The following is a 10,001-nucleotide window of genomic DNA, read 5'->3' on the forward strand; positions in this document are numbered from 1 at the left end:
GGGGGGGGGGGGGGGGGGGGGGGGGGGGGGGGGGGGGGGCGTCCCTTCTGGGACGCAGAGGCATGGCCCAGGGAGAGGGAAGCTTCTGCCCCTTCACCTTCCTTTCTCTCTTCTGGGAGGCTGGTGTGGGAGCATGCTGCCTGCAGCTTGAGCCGAGGAGGTGACAAGCTCAGGACAAAACCCAACATGCTAAGGACAGAGAGCCTGGGTGTTTAAAGACATCACTGAGCTGCCAGACAACCCTGAAAATGCCGACCCTCACTCTGCCTGCTGGGTAAGCAAAGTGTGTGGTGGCGGGCTCGGCCTGTGCCGGCTGGGTCTCCTGCCACCTGCAGCCACGGGACCCCTGATGCCCCTTGTTGTGCAGCGAGTCACACCGCCCCGGCTTCCCCAGGGGACTGTGGTGCTGTGGGGCTGGAGCTACCCTGGGCTTCACTGGAGCACGGTGGGCAGGATGCTGGGGGAAGACCTGGCCCACGTGTTGTCCCCACTTCCTCCCCCCACCAGCGCAGGCCTCTGCCCGTGCCCCACCGGGCCCGCTTCAGGTTTCTGTGCTTGTGAGCACGCCGTCCTCCTTCCAGGAATGTGCTCCTCCCCGCTCCCCATGGTAATTCGTGCTCCTGAGCCCAGCTCAAGGTCAGATCTCCACGAAGCCTGCCCTGACCCCTGGGCACCTGCTCCTTCACTCCGTGGGCCAACAGCATTTTTGCACAGACCACAATTATAAGCATAACTACTAGTGGGGTCGTTAAAATAACTCTATAGAATTGATTTCTTTGTTTCTGTCTGTCTCTCCCACTAGGCTGTGAACTCAACGGTGGAGATTATATAGCTCATGAATCACCGAATTCTCTACACGAGACAGCACTGGGCCCAGGATAAATGTGCAGTACATGTTGATGAATGACTGAATGAAGTATGAGGCCAAATTCACCAGGACAATAAACCTTTATAACACTAATTTCAATGAAATACTCCCACACGTTGGCCCTCAGTGACACCTTAGTAGCTGTTTAGAAATCCTCATCTATCTTCCAGTCGGCATCTGATGAAGATTTTTAAAAGCCCACATCCCTCCTTAATGTGTCCTCCACACCAACACCCTCAGTCCCTGTGACCACTCCACGGTGGACATGACCTCCAGGGCCTTCACCATTCTGAACCATCCCCTCGGGACACCGGTCAGCTGTGAGGTCCTTCTGGAAACGTGGTGTGGGAGCTCACTCACCTGCCCACGTTGGATAAGCTATTTGTATAAATGCACCCTGTTTAATGTTTATTAATGCTCCTGCATGGAGCTGACTCCAACAGACTTTGTTGCTGTGACATACTTTCCACTGGCTCATGGTTTGTAGGTTTTCTAGTCTCCCTTGCAGCCAGAAGTGGCCCTGCGATCCAGTTCTCGCCACTGAGACAGAAGTGGAAATCTCTCGGGCGGTTCCTGGGGAAGGCTCTGCTTTCCTGATAACATAGGCAGCGGCAGTGGGTGCCTTCACCTGTGCCTCCTGCTATGTGAGGACAAGCATGAGGATGAAATGAATATGCTAAAGGTCGGGGGGGGGAAGGATATAGAAAGGAACAATGAGAACAAATTCATTCTAGACGCACCCAGACATTTTCACTCAAGAGGAAACCTGGCAGGTCCCTTGTAATCTAAGGGAAAGCAATGAGGGGGGAAAAGTTAGGAGCAGGGGATCTGGACACAGAGAAGTCCCAGTTCAAGTCCTGACTTGAGCACTCACTAGCTGTGTGACCCTGAGTGAATTCCTTAACCTCTCTGTGCCACAGGTCCTCCTCTGCAGAACAGGGATAACTAAAGCACTCCCCTTCCAGAGCCGCTTGAGGAGGAAATGAGAGGAAGCATCTCAAGCGCCTTGCATCCTACCGTGCACACAGCAAGCACCAAAACAAACGTTATCAACTACAAAAAAACAAGCAGAAAGTCACTGTCTGAAAATTTCAAGCACTCACACAAAATGGATTTTTAAATCACATACGTGCAGATGTCATTTTTTTTTCAGCTAGCAAACTATCTTGGAGCCTAATTTCCAAATGAACAACTCTCTCCAGACCCATCGTGGAAAGTTCCATTGGTTTCCTAAATTGTTGAGCCGTCCTTCCTCAAAACCCTGGCTGCCTCTCCCCTGCCACTCTGTAACCACAGGCCACAGAGGAACCCTAAAATACCTTACAGAAGGCATAACTTCTGCAACCCACACTTTTAAAGTAGAGGTAATTAGCTACAGTATCTAACTGAAGAAAATCTCAGAGACGCAGGAGGGTTTTTAAAAACCATCCGGTAAGAGGGAGCAAGGCTGTGAAAGCAGAGGCTTGAGGTGGTGGCCAAGGCATATATGACATTCTCTTCTCCTCCCCCCACTTGTGAACATGAAAGATGTTATTGACAACTCACACACTGTGTCGAGAGATTTATCTGATTGCCGAGACTTGGCAAGTCCAAAATCCACAGCGGAGGCCAGCAGGCTGGAGACCCAGAGGACAGACGCAGCTCGAGGGCAGAGGTCGTCTGCCAGCACAATTCCCGCTTCCGGGGAGGCCAGTCTTTCTTTGAGTCAGGCCTTCAACTGACTGGATGAAGCCTACCCACTTTACGGAGGGTAATCTCTACTCAAAGATGTTCATCTCATCTAAAAAATACCTTCACAGAAACATCTAGAATCATGTCTGACCAAATACCTGGGGCCATGGCCCAGCCAAGTTGACACATGAAGTTATCCACTCCCCAGCGTTTATACTGCCTCAGTGCAAACAAGTTCCAGTAGAACAGGGACCCCTCTGTCTGCCCCGAAATTCGGCTGGCTCAGCCTCCTGTGGTCTAGCCGGCTCCTGGTCCCTCCCTCTCCTGGACTCCTTCCTGCCCTTCTCCACCCTCCCATCAGGAGCAAAGCTTGTCCCTCCCCGAGGGTCTGGCACACAGTCTGGCGCTCCATGGCACTTTTCAGTGCTCCGTTAATTGCTACGTCTCCCTTGTCTGGCACGGCATGAGTCCCTTGGAGGTTTTCTCATCTGCCTGGGGGACACAGCTGAAAAGGGGCAGAGCTGGCCCTTGAACCCAGGTCTTCTGATGCAGGGTCCAAGCTCTGACCCTATTCAGACTGCTGACATGCGTGTGACCAAAATGCGCCACCTAGGATCACAGGAGGTGGGCTCATGGGCCAACTTTAAGACGTTTTTAGAGCTGCATGTTTCTTTAACGCAGACTAGAGAAACAGCCATGAACTAGCGCCTCGGAGTCATGGTTTCAGGGACATAATTACACAGGATGAGGTCAAATTAAAAAAGGTGAGCCCAGGGAAGGAAAACACCATGAAAATAACACTAAAGGTGGCACAGGGCAGATACAAATCATAAAGGCGGTGCATGAAGGACGGAAGTGGGGAGTGTAGCCTAGACGGGCACCTCCTCGGAAGGACGTAAAGAGTTAACTTGTCCTGAATCCCCCTGCTTCTCATGGGCTGAGGGCCCCAGGCTACTTAGAAGACACTGAGGGCTTTTTTCCTGAAACTAGAGGAGCGGAAATCCGGGACTTTACTCTTACTTCTTTGAGCTCAGTGAGGGAACAAAACCTATTCACCGGCTCCATCTGCAGGGTCAGGCAAAGGGTTTAATCCCCAAGTGAGAGTCGGCTCCACCCCACGGCCTACAACCCAACCTGTCTGTGAATGTGGCTGCCACCCAGCCAGTGCCTGCGCATTCCCAGGACAGCAAGGCCAACTAGACACTGCCCTGGAGCCAGAGCCCTGGGCGGGCACCTTGGCGCTGCCACTGACTTGGACTATGCCCCAGCAACAACAGTAACACCTGTGACAAACCACAGTGGCTCACAAGTATGGACACTTACTGTCTGACAGGCACCGGGCCAAGGTCTTCACAACATGAAAACATGCGACCCCAACTGACATGTGCTATCATTATCCTTATTTTACAGACAGGAAACTGAAGAACAGACAGGGTAAGTCACTTGCCCTGGGTAACAGAGCCAGTGAAGGCCGAACCAGGACTCAGACCATCTGGTCTGACTCAGGAGCTCATCCTGGATGCCTTACTATGTGCACCCTGAGGGCAGCTGACACAGCCCTCTCTGGACATCGTTCCGTTATCCTGAGGACAGAGACTTGGGCTCAACCTGGCTCCAGCACTTGCAGATCAGGGGGCTGGAGCTTCAAGACGTGAGGGCTCCCCCGGGCACATGTGGGAAGTGGCAGAGGTTCCGACTCAGGGGGCCCAGGGCTGGAGCATCCTCAAGCATCTCTGATGTGGGTGTTCTGGGATCCACTCTGAAGAGCACCGCCCTCCATCACTCTGCCTCTGGCCAGTGGCTCTGACCCAGAGGTCACAAACTATGAACCCACCTGCTCAACTCAGTCTGGTTTTGTTTATACAGCTTGAGAGCTAAGAATGGTCTTTACATTTTTAAATGGCTGGAAAAAAATCCAAAGAAGAATAATATTTCATGACATTTGAAAATCACATGAAATTCAAATTTCAGTGTCCATGAATAAAGTTTGATGGGAACACAGTTGCACGCATGCGTGTCTGCTTTTGTGCTAGAAGGGCAGAGCTGAGCAGCTGCAACAGGCACCGGCCCACAAAGCTGGAAATGTTCACTCTCTGCCCTTTACAGGAGGAACAGTCGGCAGAGCCTGATCTAGTCCACCCCAACAGCAGGACCCTTCTTTACAGCCTCTCCCTCCCGCCTCTGCCTCACACCTCCAGTGGTGGGGAGCTCACTACCAAACAAGGCAGCCCGGTCATCTTTGAAAGGGGCTGGGCACAGCTCTTTATGCTGGCACTGAGCTCCTTCCCCTGTAACATCATACTCCACCCTTGAGCCTTGTGGAATCGGCTCTATTATTCCTCCCCAGTGGCCAGCAGGCTCCTTCTTCCCTCTAGTATCAGTTCTTCCCTGTCCTTGTCTGTCCCCTCAGTTGTTCCTCATCAGTCCTCTGGGAAATGGAGGGAAAACGGTAGCACTTCTCCATTACAGATAAGGGGATGGGCGATGGAGAGGGAGGGTGACACAGTTAGGAGCTGAACTGGAGCTGGACCCAGGCCTCCTGCCTCCCAGCCTGCGGTCTCCTCGACAACAGTGCGTGAGTGTCCAGCCTCGTGTCCAGCTCATCACACCCAAAATGGCGCCCAGAAGGCCCGAGGTGTGCTCCCTGGCGTGGCCTTCATGGATCCAAGGACAGTTCTCCCCGACTTTTCCCTTTCTCCCGTCCACCTCAGGGCTCAGCCGTATGCTCTGAGCTCTTCTCCCATTAGACCCAGCTACCCCCACCCCACTACTGGGGGCTGGTCCCCAAGGACCGCCCATATTTACAGTGTGTGCTGTTTGCAGCTTGCTTTCGTGAGTCAGCTGGGTCTCTGGCTCAAAGTGCCTGAGCTGACAGCCAGAAAGGGAAAATGGGATTCTGAGGTTGCCTTTTGACGTCTGTCTACAAGCTGTAGCCAGGAAGATCTGTCCTCGGAGGGTACTGGAAAGGGTTTTGAAATCCTTGGAAGAAGAGAGCTGTGTCAACACCCCCTAGGACTAATTATCTGGGGTCCTTTCTGCCACAGGCTGCTGCACTTGGGAAGCTCTCCTACTAAAAGATAAGGGTGAGTGATCTGGAAGTGCGCACGGACCCATGTGTGCGTCATAACCAGAAAAGCTCGCCTGTGGCTAGAACAGGAACTGTGGATCTTGGAGGGTTGCACTAAGGCGAATTCCAAGTAAGAACCGATCAGCCAGAGGCAATGTGTCGAGGGTGCAGGGGGGACCTGGGCTCCGAACCAGAGAAACCTGGGTCTGGATTCCCACCCTGATTAGCTGTGAAAACCTGGGAAGTGACACCTTCTCACAGATTTACTTTTGGTAAAATGAGAAAAAATAGCGAATCCTTGCGGGGTCACCATGAAGATTAATGTCTAGGATGTTAGCATGGTGCCCGGCACATGGTATTTGCCCACGAACTATCACTTTCCTTGTCTCCTTTTCTCCCTCCTCTTATGTGCCAGGGGCCATCCCAGGTGCCAAGGGTCCTGATAAATAAGGTACAGTCCCTGCTCTCAAGGAGACACGCATGCACAACTACGGGAATGGGACAGTGCTCTCCTAGTGTGACGATGACAGCAAGAGCCGATGTTCCCGCACACTCTCAAGGTGCCGGGCACCCTGCAGGGAGTGTCTCACTTCATCCTCACAGCCACCCTGAGAGGGGGTGCTGTCATTCCACCATTCCATCAGGAGGAGGGGGAGGTCCAGAGCCCAAAGGCAGGCAGTGAGGAAGGCTGCACAGCTGGGCGGGCGCTGGAGAACACAGAATCGATGGTTGGATGGGCAGGGGTCAGGGGCCTCAGGGGGGAGGGGGAGGTGGTGACTGCTTGGAGCTTTGAAGGAAGCACACGGAGCAGCATTCCAGGCAGAGGGCGCAGCAAGCACAAAGGGGAGTGTGTGTGTACTTTGTGAGGGGAGTGACACTCACCCCCGATGAGCACCATTGGAACCCACTGTGCTCAGGGATGCCAACTCCACAGGGCTCACATCCCAACAACGGGATGGAGCCGGCAGGCCTGAGAAGAGATTATTTCACTCCTGCAGTTTACAGAAATACAAGCAGCTAATGCGGGGTCATCAGCAATCACAGCCAATCAGCAGGACTTCCGCCTCTTTATCCAAAAGAAAAACAGGGACTAATGAGGGCATTAACACAAATGGCAGCTACCCTTCATTTAATTCTACTTTTACAGCCTCTTCAACTTTGGGTCAAATTTCACTGGTTCTGCGGAGGTCATCTCGCTTCCCTATCAATTCACTGGGGTCTTGGGTGGGGCACAGGCTCCACCTTCCCCTCCCTGGGCCTCAGTCTTCTGCGTAAAAAGAAGGGGATGGGCTGGAACAGAGGTTTTCACTATGTGGTCTCCAATCCAGTAGCATTAGCATCACCTGGGAATTTGCTAGAAATGCAAATTCTAGGGCCCCACCCCAGACCTAAGAGAGCCAGAAACTCTGGGGGTGGGGTCCAGCCATCTGTGCTCTAACCAGGTTCGAAGGTCCCCAGGGGAAGGCCCCTTCCAGCAGTAACAGGTGGTTTGTGCTCTGAGGTGTTATAATTTAGTAGTATTCTCTCTGGACAGAGTGTTTCTTGCCCAAGACAGGGTAAGAGAAGCTGTCTTCTTTGATCAGCTTTTAAAGCCCAGAGTCCAAGTGAGCTGCTCTAGAAACCCTGAGGAATATGTGGCTGACTTTGAAGGCCAGATTTTTTCTTTTTAAAGTAGGGAGTCTCAACCTTGGCAGGTGATGAAAGCAGTGGTATCTGTTGTTAGAGAAATAAAGACGAGGGGCCAGCCCAGTGGCACAGTGGTTAAGCTCGCACATTCCGTTTCGGCGGCCTGGGGTTTACTGGTTCGGATCCCAGGTACAGACCCACGCACTGTCAAGTCATGCTGTGGCAGGCGTCCCACATATAAAGTAGAGGAAGATGGGCACAGATGTTAGCTCAGGGCCTGTCTTCCTCAGCAAAAAGAGGAGGAGTGGCGACAGATGTTAGCTCAGGGCTAATCTTCCTCAAAAAAAAAGAAAAAGAAAAAGAAATACAAGCAGAGAGCTGCTTTCTGTTTTCAGCTCCAAAACAATGACTCACTAGAATGTGTGTGTGTGCGTGTCTGTGTAGTGCCTTGTGGGGCAGGTCCCGCAACGGTGGTCCTGAGAGGGCAGCTTCCCTTCTCTGGTCCAGGCGCTTCCTGGTGTGTAAATCCTTGCCTGCCACCCCCTCTTGGACAGAGATGATTACCAAACCTCAGAAGAGCCACAAACAGCCACGGTGGTGATTACAACACAGAGCTGGGTCGGCCGACTTTAGCAAGGTTTGGCTTCTAAGACCGTCAGAATGGAAAGGATATCTTGTCTAAAAGATACAATTTTCCCAGTCTGGATTTAAGGCTAAAAAACCATCAAAAAGATGGAGAGAATTTCACAGCGCTGCCCGTGGTTTCCTCATGCGAGAAGGAGGCGGCACACCCAGCTGTCCCTGGAGAAGGGTTAGCTGTCTGGGCCACGGCCTGCGGGTCCTCCCCGTGTTGCTGGGCAGGAACGCGCACCCATGAGACCGACGGCCCGGCCATTTCCAGGCATTCCCGACCCTCGCTTGGTGGTGTCTCAGAAACAACGATAACAGATACCGCGACTTTCTTTTATGTTGCACTGGCCACGTGCCAGGCACTGTTCTAAGTACCTTACATCTATTAACGCGTTTAATCTTCACAACAACCCCACGGAGGCAGGGACCATTATCATCCCCCAATTACGAGTGAGGAAGCCGCCGCACAGAGAGGCAACATCACAGGACTAGTGCGTCTCCCGTCAGCAGGAGGAGAGCGAGTCAGGAGACGGCGGCTCTGAGTGAGCCGGGCTCTCCCGCCAGCGCGCCTGGCCGAGCCACGGACTGGGAGCGGAGGGAGGCCGCAGCAGGTGGCTCCTCCGATCGCCCAGTCTGCGACCCCAGGCGGAGGGTCTGATGCTGGGAGGCGAGGGCTGCCCGGGCAGGCACGTCCTGAGAGCCGGGTCTCGGAGGCTCGGCAGCCTGATCAACGGGCTCCCCAGCGTCCAGCGCGCGCCCGGAGGCAGGGCTGACCCGCCAGCTCCCCGCACGGCGGCCGCGCCGACGCCAAGCCCCGGTCTCCCGGTCCTGAGAGACGGACGTTCAGCCCCGCTCAGGTAGCCGTGTCCGGGGAGCCTGGCGAGCAGGAAGGAGACGGCAAGAGCCCAGGCGGCGCGCCCCGGGCCGGGAGAGCGAGGCGGGGAGCAGAGAAGGAGCACAGGGACTGCAGCACCCCGCAGACCCTTCAACCCCCCAACTTTCTCCCTGGATTCGGGACCCCAGCAGCCGCACATTGGCTGAGCCGCGGCCTCCCGGGCCCGCCCTTCCTCTTTACCTATTGGCTGACGTAAGCATCCATCACAAGCCGAGGCTTCCTAATGGACCGCAGCGTTTGTCAATCAAGGTGGGCGGGAGACTGGGCGGGTCCCGGCCCGGGGGAGACACGCCGGCCTCATTGCCCTCTCTGCCTCCCTCCGGTGTGGGACTGGGGACCTGGAGGCGCCCCCGGGGGGCCGGGGCCGGGCGCAGCGCCCCACGGCGGGGCTGGGCGGGACCCCGGAGACTCACCGATGCGCTGTCCCACGGGAGAGCTGAACGGGTTCCCCAGGAGAAAGTCCATCGCCACGGCTGCCGCTGCCACCAACCGGGGAATCAGCTGACAGCAACCGCCAGCGCCGCCGACCCGTCACGTGACGCGCCGGACGGCCCGCGAGGAGGCGCCCGAGGGGGCGGGGCAAGAGAGTCTGGAGCGTGGCCTCAGGCCCCGCCCCTAACGCGAGGGGTTGGGCTTCCTGAGGCGGAGGGCGATGACGTCACTGCGGCTTACTCGGCGTCGGGGGGGTCACGTACCATGTAGGGCGGTGGCGGGCCTGGGGGCGGGAACCTCCCTAAGCCACGCCCTCGACGTTTATTTAAGAATTTAGGGGCGTGGCCAAGCGATCTCCGTGTGCATCTGGAAAACTGGGTCTCAGCAGGGAAGTGACTTGGGTGAGGTTACACGGCAAGCTCAGAGGACAGCTCTCGCTCAGTGCCTTAGCCCTTCGGACCTCACTGTGACCACACACCCACCGCGGGGGTCGACAGCCTCCGTGGCCTGTTGTCTCCCTGCCCGTGATGTCGAGGTCTCCCTGAGGCAGGATGCGCCCTGCTTGCAGCCCAGATTCGCTTACCTCCAATTGGAGGCCAGGGCCGGGGGTTTGCGATCCCTTGCCACTGAGAGGCAACCCCGTGAATTATGGCTAGGGACGGACTAGAGCTCAGGGTGGCGGCCAGCACACCGCTGTAGTCACTGCTGGGGCCTGGGACCCATCTCTGCTGGAATTAGATCAAGGACTCAAAAGAACTTTCTTTTTTTAGGTAACAGTCTCCTCTGAGAATGTGAAGAAAGCCGTGAGCCTT

The 10,001-nt window shown here is 55.2% G+C and overlaps 1 protein-coding gene across 5 annotated transcripts in view; it reads right to left on the reverse strand.

Annotated features, from left to right (window-relative positions):
- Window positions 1–9,689, reverse strand: part of TOM1 (target of myb1 membrane trafficking protein) — a 40,590-nt gene extending 30,901 nt beyond the window's left edge. Inside the window, exon 1 of one of the 5 annotated variants that reach the window (XM_046646255.1) lies at window positions 9,171–9,689. In XM_046646255.1, the coding sequence (XP_046502211.1) occupies window positions 9,171–9,222 (52 nt within the window). In that variant the 5' untranslated portion in view covers window positions 9,223–9,689. The remainder of the gene's footprint in view (window positions 1–9,170) is intronic. The other 4 variants (XM_046646254.1, XM_046646256.1, XM_046646257.1 and 1 more) reach the window with 4 other exon arrangements.
- Window positions 9,690–10,001: the final 312 nt, after the last annotated feature.

The sequence above is a fragment of the Equus quagga genome, chromosome 19, assembly GCF_021613505.1.
Source record: "Equus quagga isolate Etosha38 chromosome 19, UCLA_HA_Equagga_1.0, whole genome shotgun sequence".
Lineage (NCBI taxonomy): Eukaryota > Metazoa > Chordata > Mammalia > Perissodactyla > Equidae > Equus > Equus quagga.